Genomic DNA, 18,022 nt, shown 5'->3' on the forward strand with positions numbered 1-18,022 from the left:
ATCTGTCTGTGATCGAGCTCGCTGCCTGCTCTCTACTCATCCTGCCCCTTTCTGATGCAACTTCCTACTTCTGCGAGCTTGGCTGTGGTAGACAGTTGAAGGGATTGCTGCAGGTTTGAAAGGAGAGGGGAGGTGGGGTCAGACACATGAGGAAATACCGGGCTGCAGGCGGAAGGGAAGGAGAGGAGTTGAGAGAGATGAATAGTGCAGGACCCAGGGGCAGAGGGGAAGCAGAGTGAGAAATGATGGACAGGTGAGGTATGGTGGGGGAAAGGGAGGGAAAGATGATGTTGGACCCAGGGGTAGTAGAGAAGGAGGAAACAGAGAGGAAGAGATGTTAAATACAGGGAGGGAGGAAGGGAAGGAAGGAAGGAAGAGAGATGGAGACATTGATCCAGGGGCAGAGGGGAAGGAGGACAATAATAGGTGTTAGACATATGGGGTGGGCAGGGTAAGGGAAAGAAGAGAGATGGATAAACATTGGGCAGGGGGAGAGAGAGAGAGAGATGTTATACCCAGAGTGGAAAGAAGAGTGATGGAAGGACCTGGGGGTGGAGGGGAAGGAGATGGAAACATGTTGGATCTGGGGGCGGAGGGGAAGGGGTAAAGGAAGGAAAACAGATGGAGAGACGTTGGACCCAGGGGCACAGGGAAGGAGGGAACAGAGGGAGAATATTATACCCAGAGAGGGAGGGAAGGGCTAGAGAGAGAGAGATGTTGGATGTGGGGGGTGGAAGGGAGAGAGGGAGAGATGTTGGACCTCAGGGAAGGGACATAGGGAGAAAAAGAGAGGGAGAAATATTGAACCTAGAGGCAGAAGGGAGAGAGGGAGAGATTCTGGACCATGGGTGGGGACAGTGGTAGAGTGGAAAAGATATCAGACTACAGGGCAACAGGGGGAGGGGCAATACTGGGAATGTTGAAACCATGTGAGAGAGGCCATGGGGGTTGTCAAGGTGATGAGGAGGACAGAAATGTGGTATTAGGGAGTAGATGAAAGAGGCTGGGTAAAAGGTGAGATCAGAAATGGGAGAGCTTTGGGTGAGAGAAGGAGATGGAAGGTTGATAGGTAGGTGAAAGGAAACAGGAGATGGAGAACTGGAAGGTAAGAAAGAGGGTGAAACTTGAGCGGACAGAGGCGGAAAAGAAAAAATGGATGAAATAACTAAAAGAGAAAGATCCGTGTGTCAGACAGGTGTAGCGGAGGAATGGAACAAGACAGGAGGAGAGAAGGGAGAAATGACGAATGGACAACTGATGGAAAAAGCAGAAGGCAGGAAAACAAAAAAGAGAAACTGGAAGTAGCATGATGAGGGGAAAAAATGTCCAGACAACAAAGGTAGAACATTTATTTTGAATTTATTAACTGGAATATGTTAGCTTTGGGAAATGTGCATTGCAAGTGGCTTTGTATTATGCTCATTCGTTTGTTTTTATTTCTTCAGTGTTGCGATATGTACTGAGTTTGACTTCTTGGGGTTCTCAGATCAAATTTTGTCTTCATATTTCTATTAGTAATCTGTGATCCCTTTTTCTGTATTTGATGAGGATCTGTCTGTGTTTTGGATATGACTGAGGGGTGATATTCTATACATAGTTTCTGTGAAGAACTCGTTAGCAATTCTACTTTTTCTGTTTTGCCTGTAGTTGGTATATTGGTGTTTTTGTATAGTGACTGCCATGGAGAAATTTCCTTGGTCTGATCTGCATCTGTTTTTGGGGAGAGGTATTTTGTGAATGCAGGGCAAATGTATATTTAACTCATAAGAATTGCTATACTGTGTTAGACCAAAGATCCGTTAGGCATAGGAGCCAACTTTTCAAAATGATTGGGGGTGCTGAATTTTTTTTTTTTTTTACAGGTGGTGCATTCCCCCTCCCCCTCCCTCTCCCTCTCCCTCCCTCCCTCCCTTGGGAGGGCCTTGAATCATATCTCTGACCTTCTGAAAGACCATCAGATTGTTCGCTGTTGTCACTATCCAGAATGTTTGAGTTATGCATTCTTCATCACTCTGGGAATGAGACCAATTGCTAATCATGCTTTCTTTGTCTGATTCTTCCTCATCCAGATCTTGAAGTTGTTTTAGAATTTGTTCAACAATAAAACAATGCAAGGCACAACATTGGTCAAACATTAGTGTACAGAAAGTTCTATAAAGCCGTCAACCAGTGGGTAGAAGAGTGCATTACAGAAGTTTTCTAGAAGAAGCTAGAAATTACTGGTGTCCTCTTTTAGTATAAGCAGTAAGCATCAAAGTGACAAAGTTCTCAACATAAACAAAACCTGGCAACCCACTTATAGGAAATTTAAGATTAAAAAAAAAAATCAATGCCCAGGTCAATGACCGCGTCTGCACTTCAAAGCTCAAATTAGTCAATAACCAAAAGTTACACCATCTTTTCTTCAAACTGAGCAGACAAAGGCGTACACCACTACTTTTCTCTGGAGGAGCTAAATTTATTAGAGAGAGATTAATTACTTTTCCAACATCAAAAAATCCAGTTTGGAAGTATTACAAAAAGGAAAACAGTCCCACACACAGACTCCGCTACTTCATTTTGAAGAAAGCCATAGCAAAATGGTTGAAAATTCAAAATTCAAACGGGTCAATTTGACTCCTTTGTTTTTTCTAGATATTACTGCTTTTCTCAGAGGACATACAAAAAAAGAAGGAAATTAATGGCTGAACTCTACCTTGATATAGTTGTAGCATACACAAATTGAAAAAGGAGAGCTACTTGACACAACAGAAATATATTGGAAATACCAATATGTGTGTAGATATAAGGAGCGTCTCATACAGTCACATGGACACTTGTATGTGTCTGGCTTTTGTTGAGCCCGTGTAGCTGTGACAAAATGTAATCATAGACTGCCCCCAACCACCTGTGATGCACGGGAATTGCGTTCTAAGTGAATGTGCTTTAATGTCTTATTGTGATCGTCACTCTTTTTTTAGTGTGATTTTTTCTCCAGTGCATACATGGGGTTTAGAGTCTTTACTTTAAAAAAAGTGCAGGCTGCTTGTTCTCACATGTGGGTCGGCGTCCACGGCGGCCCAGGAACGGAGATTTTTCCAGTAAAATTCCACAAAGCTTTGCGATAGCCTCCAGAGCGCGGGATGGACGCACTGCGCATGTGCGGCCGTTCCCACCTCAGTTTTTCTTTTTCCGCGGTGGAGAGTGGCTGCATGTCGGTCTCTCTCCCTCAGGCCCAAGGAAAGATTTAGGCGTCCTTCGCGTTGTTCTTTAGCGCTTTCTTTTTGTTTTATGTTGCCTTTTTTTTGTCTTTCTTTTTTTCAGTTACAAAAAACCCCAAAAAACTCTTTTTATCTTAGTTTTTCCCCCTGTTAAGTTTCCTTTCGCTTCCGTTGTGGCCTTCTTGGGCCGCACGTATGCAGTACGCCTTTTTGTGCCCTTGGTCGGCACAATTGAGCCTTTTGATTTCGCCGCCGCGATTTTTCCACTGATGTCATCGAAGCCTCCCAGCGACTTCAAGAAGTGTGCTCGGTGCCGGCGGTCGATCTCGGGCAATGACCCGCACTCCTGGTGCATTCAGTGCCTTGGGCCCGACCATCGCCCAGATGCTTGCAAGTTGTGTCTGAGTTTGAAAAAACGGACACAGGCGTCGAGAAGAGCTCTTCGGGACCGTCTTTTCGGAGCTCCAACTGAATCCTCGGCATCGACATCGGGAGCGCAGGTAATGGCTGTCCAGACATCACCAGTAGCTGGGAGTAGCGAGCTGTCGAGTGGGTCTCCACCTGTCTCGAAGGCTCCTGCTGTGCAGGCCCACCGACCCCGAGGAGGCGTGTGGATTCCACGACCTCGTCGGTACCGAGGAGTACCGGTGACGTGTTTCGAGCGAAGGCGAAGAAGCATCGGCACCGTTCTCCTTCGAGGCACGGTACCGGGAGCTATAGGGCGTCGAAGGATTCGGCACACGGAAAGCGTCGACGCCGGGAGGAGCACTCACCCTCCATACAAGAGGTGTTGGTGTGTCGATCTTCGGACAGCCCAGTACCACCTCCCAGGCCTCCACAGATTCTGACATTGACTTCTGTACTGGCCACACAGCCTTCCTCGAGAGCGACTCTGGAGGAAAGCATCCGAGCCATTCTTCCAGGCCTTCTGGAAGGGATGCTGCGTCAGTCTGCCTCGGTACTGGAGGTGCCTGTGCCCTCGGTACCGTCAATGGAAGCGGCAGCTGGCACCGTGCCTGTGGTGACGTCCCCAATGCCAGTACCGCCTGCGGCATCGGCCTCGGCTGCCACCTAGGTAGACTCCCCGTCGACATTGTTGGAGGGAGCTTCATCGCCGCCGGCATGGAAGTCGACTTCTCGGCATCGCCATCGAGGACATGGTTACTCGGCGTCGAGACGGGCACGGTTTCAGACTGCAGTTCGAGAACTCTTGTCCGATACTGAGGAGGATGCCTCCTGGGATGAAGGGGAAGATCCCAGATATTTCGCTTCCGAGGAGTCTTGTGGTCTTCCTTCTGATCCCACTCCTTCACCTGAGAGGAAGTTTTCTCCGCTGGAGAGTCTCTCCTTCTCGTCATTTGTCTGGGAAATGTCTGTGGTCATTCCCTTCCCTGTGGTAACTGAGGATGAGATGCTTGAGGTCCTTGACTATCCTTCACCACCTAAGGAGTCATCCACTGTCCCTCTGCATAATGTCCTTAAGGAGACATTGCTGAGGAACTGGATGAAAACCGTTAACTAATCCCACCATTTCCAAGAAAGCGGACTCCCAGTATTGAATCCACGGAGAACCTGAGTTGATGAAGTCACGGTTACCTCACGACTCTATGGTTGTGAATTCCGCTCTCAAGAGAGCCAGGAGTACTAGAGATTTCGCCTTGGCGCCCCTGGGGCGAGAGGTTAGGACTTTAGACTCTTTTGGGAGGAAGGCCTATCAGTCCTCTATGCTCGTGTCCAAAATTCAGTCTTACCAGCTCTACACGAGCATCCACATGTGGAACAATGTAAAGCAACTGGCAGACTTGGTGGACAAGCTCCCTCCGGAGCACACCAGGCCTTTTCAGGAGGTGGTCAGGCAGCTGAAGGTGTGTTGTAAATTCCTGTCCAGGGGTGCTTATGACACTTTTGATGTTGCATCCAGATCCGCTGCTCAAGGTATAGTGATGCGCAGACTCTCATGGCTGCGTGCCTCTGACCTGGACAGTCGGACCCAGCAGCGTCTTGCAGATGTTCCTTGCTGGGGGGGATAATATTTTTGGCGAGAAGGTCGAGCAGGTGGTAGAGCAGCTGCACCAGCGGGAAACCGCCCTCGACAAACTCTCCTACCTGGTGCCTTCAGCATCTACCTCAACAGGTAGACGTTTTTTCAGGGGAAGGAGGAATCTCCCTATGCTTACAATAAGCGTAGGTACAATCCACCTTCCTGACAGCCTTCCCAGGCTCAGCCCCAGCGCGCTCATTCGCGTCAACAGTGTGCTCCCAGACAGGCCCCTGCAGCTCCCCAGCAAAAGCAAGGGACGGGCTTTTGACTGGCTCCAGCTGAGCATAGCCGCCATAAAAGTACCTGTGCCGGACGATCTGCCGGTCGGGGGAGAGGTTGAAATTTTTTCACCAAAGGTGGCCTTTCATAATCTCCGACCGGTGGGTTCTTCAAATAGTACTGTTGGGGTACTCCCTCAATTTGATCTCCAGACCTCCAAATTGTCCACCGGGAGCTCAGTCCTTCAGCTTCCAGCACAGGCAGGTACTTGCAGAGGAACTCTCCGCCCTTCTCAGCGCCAATGCGGTTGTGCCCATTCCACCAGGGCAAGGAGGGCAGGGATTCTATTCCAGGTATTTCCTTGTGCAAAAGAAAACAGGGGGGGATGCGTCCCATCATAGAGCTAAGGGCCCTGAACAAATATCTGGTCCGAGAAAAGTTCAGGATGGTTTCCCTGGGCACCGTTCTTCCCATGATTCAGAAAAATGATTGGCTATGCTCTCTGGACTTAAAGGATGCTTACACTCACATTCCGATATTTCCAGCTCACAGGAAGTATCTTCGATTCAGTCTGGGAACACAGCACTTCTAGTATTGTGTACTACCCTTTGGTCTCGCATCTGCGCCCAGGGTTTTTACAAAATGCCTAGCACTAGTTGCAGCGTCACTACGCAGACTGGGAGTACATGTGTTCCCTTATCTCGACGATTGGCTGGTGAAGAACACCTCAGAGGCAGGAGCTCTACAGTCCATTCAGATGACTATTCGACTCTTGGAGATACTAGGGTTTGTCATCAATTACCCAAAGTCCCACCTTCTTCCAGTTCAACAACTAGAATTCATAGGAGCTCTGCTGGACTCATACAGCTCGGGCCTATCTTCCCGAGATGAGGGCAGACAACCTTCTGTCTCTCGTTTCCATGGCCAGAGCGTCTCGGCAGATCACAGCTCGGCAGCTAGGCCATATGGCCACAGTTCATGTGACGCCCATGAGAAAGAAGTATAATTATCCCCGCAATCAATCCTACAAACCCCATGTCCAGATGAGCAGCTCGTCGCAGGTATAATGCAGTGTTCAGAATTTTGTATGATATATAGGTATGATTATTGCTTAATCAGGTGTACGTGTATACATTTCAGACTTGCCTACAACATGCCTACAACAGTGAACTGGTGCATCTTGCAGACACACACATTTAGGTAGTGTGTTTTTGACATCATTGTTATGACATATAGGACTTATAACGTATACAAGTTACACAAACCTTCCAAAATGACCTTCTTTGACACTAAGCTCGCTGGGAATTTGGAATAACCCAATATACTTGTATGTAGCTCGCCTTGTGCTATCAGTGAAAAGATGTGAGGTTACATCTAAATAATCTACTATAATAAAACGCACCCTCAACGTTCTGAAGACAACGTTCTGAAGTCACTCCACTCCAAGGGTTCGGTTCGTTAGTTCATGGTGGTGAAGCCATGCCACTCACCATGTCTCTCTGCCCCGCCCTTGCGTCAAAATGTTATGACGTCGAGGGCGGAACAGAGAGACGCATCCCCAACCCCCCAAGTCGTAGCACAGATGGAAATTAGTCCTCTGACGCCCTCGATGCAATGCCACGCCCCCTCCCAAGTCGCAACGGAACTGACATTTTAGAGCCGATTTAGAAACACAGAGGAGGCAGAGGGAATCAGCTGAACGTTCATGCTGGGCACGAGCGGCACACATAACCAGAAAAACAGCGCGCACACACAAAATCTGCTAAATTGCACACAGGGGCACTCCTTTTCACGAAGTCACTTCGAGAAACAACCGAAAAGGTAACCTTTCGTCTCCTCAGCAAAACAGACACCCACTTCCTCCCCCATCCTTTGTAACCACGGACAAAGCTGCGCGGCAAAGGCTCTGTCCCAGCCTCATCTCAAGCTGTCAGGTTTCATTTGCCTTTGACAGGAGCTCCCAGCCCGGAGGATATCACAGATTAGGGAGGAGGGAAGCACAGCAGCGAAAACAAAAGACAAGAAGAGGAGGAGAGAGCAAATGGGATGGAGGCACTAAAAGTGAGTTCAGAAAGACCCCTGACGTTAGTTCAGAGCAGAGGAGAGGGAGCTGCTCGCTCGCCCCGATCCCTTCTCATGCACCTCCTCGCCCCTCCTCCAGTGAGGCGTTGCGGTGCTCTGGAGACACAAACAAACTCCCTTCTCCCGAGTCCCAGCTCAAACTCTGTAATGCCCTGGGATTCACTGCCACCCCCCTCTGAACCTGAATGCCTGCCAAACTTCTCCAGCAGCCAAGGGATTTACTTGGGCTTCTCTTTCTTAAGGGGTAAAAATCCAAATCCTTTGTATTTCAAGTACCTGTATTTAAAAAGTTATTGAAGTGTACCTCTATCATAAACACACACAGACACTCATTCAAATGCACCTACCAACCTCCACCCTCCCGCCACAAAACAAACACACACACAAAAAACAAAAAGGCACACACACACACACACACACACTCTCGCACATTCACTCTCTCTCTCTCTCACAGAGACACTCTCACACACACAGTCTCAAACATACACACTCCGAGGAAAACCTTGCTAGCGCCTGTTTCATTTGTGTCAGAAACGGGCCTTTTTTACTAGTATAATAATATACAGCCACAAGGTATCATCTTTGACTGTCCCACTGGCTATGAACAGTGCCCCCAACCAAGTCAAGGAATGGAAGATCTGCATAGGGTCATCAACATGGAATTGCAGAGTACTGCCAGTGGAGTTAGCTTTACCTTGGCCCTTGTCAATGGCAAGTAGTTCCTGAACCACTTCTGGCTCCTACAAGTTGCCTGCTAACCTTGTTAAGCTTTATTTTCACATAACATGTTTAAATATTCATTGCTCTTTTGATAAATTTAAAAGTTATATCGCTTCCGAGCTTTCTAGATTGGTGTGCCTTATTTTCAGATAATCAACAGCCCCATATATTTTTACTACAGGCACAATTTGGGACACTCTCAGATTATTTTGAAGCTCTACAGAAAGCCGACACTCTAAATAAAAGGAACAATAAGCCATCATTTCCTGTTTTAAGTGGAGACTTCTTTACGTATGCAGACAGAGATGATCACTACTGGAGTGGATATTTTACTTCAAGGCCTTTCTACAAACGACTTGAAAGAGTTATGGAATCCCACTTGAGGTAAGTATATTAACTCAGACTAGCAAAACGATCGAGGGATGTGGTTAAACATTGAAACCAAATGTTTAAGAAATGCGAAGCTATTAAATTTAGGGGTAATATTGAGTGGCTGCTTCTAAATATCTATATTTTGCAGTCAGTGCTGCAGCTATTCAGTAGAGGTGTGCACTGGGAATGGGGGACCATGGGACGCCACAGTATTGGTGACAAAAGATCCATTTATACCAGGGATTTAGTGGAGATGGGTCTAAAGTGCCTGGGAATTGGTGGGGATGGGGACCATATTATATCATAGTCTATACATTTAGTTTTCTACTCTTATGTTCTGTATCTTTAGGGATGTCATTTAAAGCCCATATAACCAACAATATCTCATAAGTGGAGAAAAAAAGACTTCCGTGAATATCAGAGTCACTCCTATTTGTAAGGACCAAGCCTTCAGGATTGTAGGAGGCTCCATTCAATCATCAGTCATAAAACAACTCCACTCAGATTTTCATAGAAAAATGACAACTATCTTCTATAGATACAGAAAGCATTCAGTGAAGCAAAATACTAATGCCCACAATGTGGTACTTATCTTGGATGTATTCGCTATTATAGCACTTGCACCGTCAGTTATCAACAGCATCCAGCGTTCCTTGCGAACTGCAACGCTGTAAATCCCAGATACATCCGGTGTTCAGGCAAAGGTCAGGCAGCAGGCAAAGCGTAGTCAGGATTCTAGCCGAGATCAGATCAGGTAGCAAGAAGAAGACAAAGTCACTTGGGAGCACAATCCAATCTACAAAAGTAGAAGCCGAAGCAACAAAGTGGCAAGGAGCAGCTCCTTAAATAGTCCTTCCCCCAGGGAAGTCCGAATCAGCTGGCAGGCCGAGCCCATAGCCCCTCCCTATCAGGAAAAACTAGAATCAGCTGGCAGGTCTCCTCCCATTGGTTACAAGCCGAAGGAGCGACCGGGACCAATCCTGGAGAGCTGCAGGCGGGGCGAAGGAGTCAGCGTTCCGCGTAGTAGGGAGCACCAGACTAGCCAAGATGGACGGTGCTCCGCATCGCAGGAGAGCCCCCCCTGGAGCGTTGAGCAGGCAGGGGCTAGAAAAGCAGGGGTCTCGGAACGTTGCAGAAGAGGCGGTGCAGAGACAGAGGAGCATCAAGGCTGGCAAGGGAATCCCTGAAGCACCAGACCAGCCAAGATGGCCGACGCTCTGCGTAGCAGAGAGGCAGAGGAGAACCCCGGAGCATCGTGCTCATAGGAGCGGCGCCTTACCGAGGTGAGGAGCATGATAGCTGCTTAGTACTGCTTAGTAGATGAGCCCCTCTGTTTCTTCTTAATACAATGCTCCACTAATAGTTTTTCTTTCATCCTTCTCCTAATACAACTTTTAAGTTCTAGAGGCCTGATATTCATCCAATGGCAGACAGCATTTTTGCTGTGCGCTGTCAGCGTTAAACCCGGATATTGAATGCTGGGCTGTATCTGGCGACCGGCATTGAATATCCAGGGTTTATTTGTCATTAAAAATTAATCATGCTGACAATCAGCGCTAACCAGTCAATGTTTTAGCAGTCAAAGATAGGCCTGCTATTTAAGTGGCCTATTTTGACCGCTTAGCATAGCTGGTGTGGCGTGCAATATAGCCGGTTAGTGGCTAACCGGAATATTCAGTGGGAGATAACCGATGAACATCTGCAGTTAGGCACTTAAACCCTATTTAACTGGCAAGGAGCTGTTTCTGCCTTGTTAAATAGTTTTGAATATCTTGGGGTAGAAGTCTAATTCTCAACTTTCTCTTCATCTTTCCCACACTATCACCACACAGTATGGGTTAATATAAGAGTTAAAGTAAAGTACAGGCACACAAAACTCAAAAGTCCTGGATTTCAATCATTCTGACTTTAATAAAACATGGGAGTACATGAAGAAAGAGTTGACTTAATGGGAGGACATAAAAGAAGTGGAAAAATAGTGGTCCAAGCTGAAAGGAGTTATAAAAATGACAAGATATCTTGTTTTTCATCCACTTGTTTAGAGGATGGTATCAATTTCCTTTTCTTCTTACTTTTTTACATAAAGGCAAAAAAAGGTAGCATTCATGAAGAACAGAAGAACACAGAAAAAAAGAATACTGGGTAAAACTCAAGAAGTGAACAGGAGTATGGTTGATAAAAGCACAGAAGGGAAAAAATGACTAGAGATGTAAAGATAGTTGACAAAACATTTTTTGCATATATTTGAGAAAGGAGGAAGGCTAGAAAAAACTGAAAGACTGAAAGTTGATGTGAACTGCTGTATGGAGAGTGATAAGGAAAAAGTGGACATTCTAAACAAATACCTCTGTTCATGGAAGTAAATCCTGGAAAAGGGCCACACTTGTTTGGCAGAGGTATATATGAGAATGTAGTAGATATTACACTATTCATAAAAGAAAGTGTTTTTGAATAACTTAAAAAATTGAAAGTTGGCAAAACCAGAGATCTTAGAGAGGTCCTGGTGGTCCTCTTAAAGATTTGTTTAATAAATCCTTGAAGATGGGAGAGATTTCATAGGATTTGAGAAGAGTGAATTTGGTCCCTCTTCACAAAAATGGTGACAATGAAGAAGTGGTAAACTACAGGCTCGTAAGCCTCATTTTGGTGGTTGGAAAAGTAATGGAAGCACTGCTGAAGGAAAGGACAGTGAACACCCTCAAATACAGCAGATTGCAAAATCCAACATGGTTTTACCAAAGCCAAAATCATGCCAAATGAATCTGATTGATTTTTTTAAACATTTTTTTTACTAAGTTACCAGAGAATTGTTTTCCTTGCTCCCGTCAGCTTGCACCCTTGAGCTTTTAATTGTAAACCACCTAGCTGCCATATGGTGATTGGTGTTATATGAATTGTAATTAAAAAAAAAAAAGCTGGATCAAGGACATGTGCTAGATGTAGCCTTTATGGTACATCATAGGAGGCTCATGAATAAACTGAGCAGACTAATTTAGAACCCAAAGTGGATTAGAAATTCATTGACTGATGACAGAGGGTGGTGGTAAAGGAAATTCTCTTGGAGGAAAGAAAGAAGAGTAGTGGACTGCCTCAGTGATCGGTACTGGGGCCAGTTCTATTTAATATATTTGTGAGCAATATTGCTGAAGAATTAGAAAGGAAAAGTTTGCATTTTTGCAGAGAGCATGAAGATTTGCAACAGAACGGACACCCTGGAGGGAGTGGACAACATGAAAAGTGATCTATAAGATTTAATGCAATGAACCAGAGAGAGATGTACTTGGGTTGTAGAAATCCAAAGAAACAGTATGTGATGGGAGCAAGAGGCTGATGTGAATGTACTGCAGAGAGACGTTGGAGTGATAGTGTTTGAGGATCTGGGTGTGATGAGGCAGCGGCCAAATCCAGAAGGATTGCTAGGTTGCATAGAGAGAGTTGTAACCAGCAGAAGGTGTTAATGCCCCAGTGCAGATCATTGATGATGTCTCACTTGGAACATTGAGTTCAGTTTTGGAAGCCGTATCTAGCTATGGACATAAAAAGAATTGAAGCATTTCAAAAGAAGGCAAAAGAAAATGGTATGGTGTTTGGGCCAGAAGATGAATGAGAAGAGATTTGAAGACCTGAAAAAATATACATTTGAGCAGTGGTTTTCAACATGGTCCTCAGGGCTACCTGGCCTGTTGGTTTTTCAGGATATCCATGATCCTTGGTATTCAAATCTCTCTCATGCATATTCATTGTGGATATATTGAAAACCCCACTGACCAGGTGGTCCCTGAGGACTGGGTTGCAAACCACTGTACTACAGGAAAGGAAGGATGGAGGAGATATGGTATACAGTAGTTATTTAAATACTTGAAAGATCCTAATATAACAGATATTTTCCAGAGATGGTGAAGCAGTAGAGTTAGGACATGAATTGAAATTGCAGGAGTAATATCAAGAAATTTGTTTTCAAACAAATGCTTGGGATACTCTCCTGTAAGAAGTGATCTGAAAAACCCCCAATGATGGAATTCAAAAGTGCATGGGATAAACACAGAGGGTGGAATGAAAACCAAACTTATATAACCTTCAAACAAGGCATGGGGTGGGGGGGAACCTGCATGAAGCAGCAGGTACAACTCTGACTGCCTTATTGGTAGACTAGATGGACCATAGAGGTTTTTATCTGTTGTCATTTACTTTGTTAATATAAATCAAATTAAATGGACACGCACTATATAAATTACATTTGTTATATTAAAATTTGAAAGATCTCTTAACTTACAATCCTGACTGGGTGCACAAAGATTTGTTTTTGCGGTGCTACTGACACTGAACATACTATTAAGACACCACATTTTATTTGGACTAATTGGAATCCCCTTTGGGTGTTGGTGTGGATAAAATTGAATGTAGCAGGTGATCATTTATATTCTCACTTATACTCACTCGTAAACTCGTTTATCAGAAAAGCCATCTAAATTTTGCATTATATACCGTTGTTTACTTAATATTTTACCTAATCTTGCCAGCTAGATTCATAAATACTAGAGGACATATACAATGCCATTTTAGATGTCAAGCTTCTCACAGAAACACAGGGTTTGTGAGCCCTTGGACCACTGCTGTGGAGCGGCAGTGGCAGGCAAACCATCCCCAAACCAGAGGCAAGGCAGAACAGGACTGGAACCCCGGACTGGAGTTGCAGCAGAGGCAAACAAGCTGGGACAGGCAGAGCAGGAACAGCTAGACTTCACCTGCGTTTGACCGCTGTTCCCCAGGAGTTGAGCCCCTGGGTGCAGGCGGCCGGCAGGACTTACAGGGCAGGAACTGGATACCAACAGGAAACCCACAACAGAGTCAGGACTAAAAGCTGCCAGGCAGCCACTAAGACACAAACACAGATAGGTGAGAGTCAGGACTGAAAGTTGCCAAGCAGCCAATAAAAGGAACACAGACACAAGACAAGGAAATGCAGACCAGAAACAAGACTAGGAACTAAGCAATAAAACCAAAGCTAACTACACACAAACAAACTAGAACCAGGCAAGAAACTCAGACTAAAACTGGACTAGGCAGAAGTGCACAGAGCACACCCACATACCAGGGACCTTAAGACGATGCAAAGGCAAACACAGAAGTTTCCAGGTGGCTAATAAAGCCCATAAGCAGCTGAAGTTCAGCTGCAGGAATCACAAGGCAGCTACGGGTGCTGTTCAGGCACAAACAAGAAAAGCAAGTCTGGCAGCCTGGAAGATCTGGACCGGACTGGGCTGAAGTGTGGAACGTGTGACAGTTCATAGCAGCCACCAGTTCAGGCCATCAGAGGGCGAGGTGAGCACAGACAAGGAAACAGTCACCACCGTGACATTAGATAGTTTTTGTATATGTGAATCTTGATGTGGAGCAAAAACATGCAGAAAATGGGACATAAGGCTGCACTGTATGTGCCTTGTAAAATAGATGTATTTCTGTTCTCTTGGAAAAACATAGAAAAAGGGGAGAAAATGGCTAGGAGATGTTAGCAAAATACTGCAGTGGAACTCTTGCAAATCCCAATGGGTGATAAACGGGAGACACATGTTGATTGCGGGCCTAAATAGGGAAATACATGGATAGCTGTCCCATACACATTCAGCACACAACTGCTGTGAGGCCCTTCTGGTTGTGGAAGATGCCCGTGTAGTGCCTGCATCTTCCACTTATTAACAGTAGCATCCCCAACTAATTTATTTTGGTACATTTTCTTTGCCAGCTAATATAAAGTTGAAGTAATAGAGAAATTAAGAAAAAGTGTAATTCCTTGTTGTCAGCAGCAGATGAATCCATTAACTGATGGGTTGTATCCGCCTACCAGCAGGTGGAGATAGAGAACACTGAAAAACCATAGTGCCTCTAGGACGGCTAGCTCCAACTGCCTTCAGTATTTCTCTATCTCCCAGCAGGTGTGGCCGTAGCTTGATCAGCTCCTGGATTTCAGACTGCCTGGGGTGGCTCCTGTGCTTTGCCAGTTGAGCAGGGGTGTTGTGGCTGGTGGTGCCCACTTTAAAGTCATATAGGTTCGCTATTTCCCTGCCTTACCCATTCCCCCTGCCTCCTGGAGTTCCTCTGTTGCTGCCTGCCTCCAACTTTCCTCACAGTGTTAAAAAAAAAAAAAAAAAAGAGCTCGCTTTTACTGCGTGGCTGTTCTGAGGCTTTTTCCAGTGATTCTGGTTCTGTGCAGCTTGACCGGAGCTCGTTGACTTGGTCCTCTGAGGTGAGAGTGGTGCCCAGCTCCCCCGGGGAGGTCCTGCCGACGCCGTTCTGATCGGGGTAAGTTTTGGCACGAAGCCGCCATTTTATTGCTATATTCCCGTCCTGTCAGACGATGGCTGCTGAAGGAGTTAAGCGCTGCTCCTGTTGTGGTAAACGCAGATCAGCAGCGGGACTGTAAAACGTGCTCCTTAGATGCTCACGTTAGTATGAGCATGGTGAGCGATGTTTCTTCCCACACGATGGAGCTGGCAGCGGGTGCCATTTTGGAAGCTCCGCATGTCTTGGCCCTCGCGGTTGCGAAGGAGTCTGAGTGCAGGGGGACGCCTCGTTTAGAGGCTGCCAGAGGAGCTACTACATCCGTTTCTCCTAATTCGGAGGCCGGAGGGTCAGGGTGAGTTTTTCTCCCCTGAGTTTGTGCTTTTAATGCATAAGGCTTTCATGCTGAAAAGAGCTCTGCCGCAGGTGTCTGACACTGCTTTGCATCCTGGCTTCCCTCCGGGTGTTGATGCCTCGGGGATGACTTCAGAGGTTATTTCCTCCCCTGAGCGTTGGAAACACACTAAACATAGACGGGTATATTCCCCGTCTGAAAGTGGCGCATATCCTCTCCCCCCCCCCCCCCCCCCCCCGTGGTTGGGCTGTGGAGAGTCTGAGGGATCTGGCAGGCCCTCAGGGCCGGATGATCCAGCGGAGGGTGCCTGTTTGCCACTGGATTTGGATGATCCCAGTGCGGTCCGGATTTTCCACTGCGACGAGCTGCCAGCTCTCATTACTGATGCCTTTCATGCCCTCTCGATTGATGATCCTGCTGAAGGAGAGGCCTCCTCTGTTAATCTTAGGATGGCGAGTACTAAGAAACCTTCTCGGGCCTTTCCGATGCATGACTCCATCCAAGAGCTTATTTCTACTCAATGGTGTGACCCCGATGGGCCTTTGAAAGTGGCCAGGGCTATGGGTCAGCTTTACCCCCTGCGTGAGGAGCACTTGGCCCCTTTGGGGATGCCTAAAGTGGATGCATTAGTCATGGCGGTGACAAAAAGACCACTCTCCCAGTAGAAAGACATGCAGGACTGGCGGCTGGAGTCCGCACTGAAGTGGTCCTTTGAAATTGCGGGCCTTGCCTTGAGGGCGTCTATTTGCAGTTCCTATGCAGCCTGGGCATGTCTTTCCTGGCTACAGCAGGCGGTGGAACAGCCTGCCGATGGTGCGGGCCCCCTTTCTGAGGTTGCCACGCGGATGGAGTTGGCTCTGTCATTTTTGGCTGACGCCCTTTATGATCTGGTCAGAGATTCGGCTAAACAGATGTCTGTGGTGGTGTCCGCATGCCGCCTTCTTTGGTTGCGGCATTGGGCGGCTGACATGGCTTCTAAGCAAAGACTGGTGAGGCTACCCTTTCGGGGCCTCCTGTTATTTGGAGAGGAATTGGAGAAGATTGTGAAAGACCTGGGGGAATATAAACCCCAGAGATTACCTGAGGATAGGCCGAGGCCTTCTTCCAAGGGTTCTGTGTTTCCCTCCTTTTCCAGACCTCGCTTCCGTGAAGCTTGCAGGTATTGTCCGGAGTGCTCTGCTGGGTTTTCTCAACGTGCCCGTTTTCAGCAGAGGAACTCCTTTCGCTTAGACAAACGTTCCGCAGGGGCCAGTTCAAGGCCAGGAGTTCAGGGGCGTCCTCCACAATGATGGGACGCTGGTCCACTCCTCCTTGCCTGCTATAGGAGGACGTCTTTTCCTCTTTCTAGAGGAGTGGACCAAGATTACCTCAGATCAGTGGGTCCTGGACCTGATCAGAGAAGGTTACCGACTGGAATTTGGTGCTCCGGTGAGAGACATGTTTGTGGAGTCCCGATGCGGCACTACCGTAAAAAGGGCGGCAGTAGAGGAGACCTTTCAAGTCTTGCTGCACCTCGGGGCGGTGATCCCGGTGCCTCCCGCCCGAACGCGGCTGCGGCCGCTATTCCATTTATTTTATTGTGCCTCGAAAAGGCGGGTCTTTCAGACTGTCCTCGACTTACGAAGAGTCAACTAGGCTCTCAGAGTACGACATTTTTGCATGGAAACCCTGCGCTCCGTCATTGTGGCGGTACAGCCAGGAGAGTTTCTCATGTCTCTGGACCGAAAAGAAACTTATTTGCACATTCCTATCTGGCCTCCACACCAGCGGTTCCTCCGCTTTGCGGTGTTGGGAAAGCATTTCCAGTTTCGGGCCTTGTCTTTCGGCCTAGCCACAGCTCTCCATACCTTTTCCAAGGTAATGGTGGTCGTAGCTGCCTGTCTCAGGTGAGAGGGTATCAGAGTTCACCCTTATCTCGACGACTGGCTCATCAGAGCGGATTCGGCAACTGAGAGTCGTCTTGCCACAGCCAGAGTGGTGGCGGTCCTGCAGACGCTAGGCTGGGTGGTCAATATACCCAAAAGTCACCTGACCCCCTCTCAGTCTCTCGAGTATTTGGGGGTCCGGTTCGACACAGCATCGGGGTTTGTCTTTCTCCCCGACCAAAGGCGGTTCAAGCTTTAGAATCAGGTCTGTCTGCTCCTGCGCATGCCTCGCCCGCGAGCTTGGGACTTTATCCAGCTGCTGGGGTCGATGACTGTTACTTTGGAGGTGGTGCCTTGGGCGAGAGTGCATATGAGGCCTCTGCAGATTGCCCTGCTTCAACAATAGTCTCCAGTGTCTCAGGAATATCAACGCAGACTAACGTTGCTCCCTGCGGCCCGGCTCAGGATGGAGTCGTGGCTCTCCGACAGGATGCTGCGCCAAGGAATGCCTCTTGTGCTTCCTTCTTGGTGCCTGGTGATAACAGATGCAAGCCTTCTAGGCTGGGGAGTGCATTGCCAGGGAATCTGTGCTCAGGGTCTGTGGACACCCGTAGAAGCGGGGTGGTCCATCAATCGCTTGGAATGGAGAGCGATATTCCAGGCTCTTATGGCTTTTCAAAAGACTCTGAAGGGGCTTGCTGTCCGGGTTCTGTCAGGCAACACAACAGCGGTGGCATATATAAATCATCAGGGAGACACTCAGTGCAGGGCCCTGGCCGCGGAGGCCACCCAGATTTGCCACTGGGCCGAGCTACACCTGCAGCTTCTGTCGGCAGCTCACATAGCAGGTCAGAGCAATGTGCAAGCCGATTTTCTCAGCAGGCATCAT

At 47.4% G+C, this 18,022-nt stretch overlaps 1 protein-coding gene across 1 annotated transcript in view; it reads left to right on the plus strand.

Moving 5' to 3' along the window:
* The window catches only part of MAN2A1 (mannosidase alpha class 2A member 1), a 228,043-nt gene that overhangs the window by 102,621 nt on the left and 107,400 nt on the right, over positions 1-18,022 (plus strand). Inside the window, exon 9 of the mRNA XM_030193463.1 lies at positions 8,444-8,646. Coding sequence (XP_030049323.1) covers positions 8,444-8,646 — 203 coding nt within the window. The remainder of the gene's footprint in view (positions 1-8,443; positions 8,647-18,022) is intronic.

This window comes from Microcaecilia unicolor, chromosome 2, assembly GCF_901765095.1.
Source record: "Microcaecilia unicolor chromosome 2, aMicUni1.1, whole genome shotgun sequence".
In the NCBI taxonomy this organism is placed as follows: domain Eukaryota; kingdom Metazoa; phylum Chordata; class Amphibia; order Gymnophiona; family Siphonopidae; genus Microcaecilia; species Microcaecilia unicolor.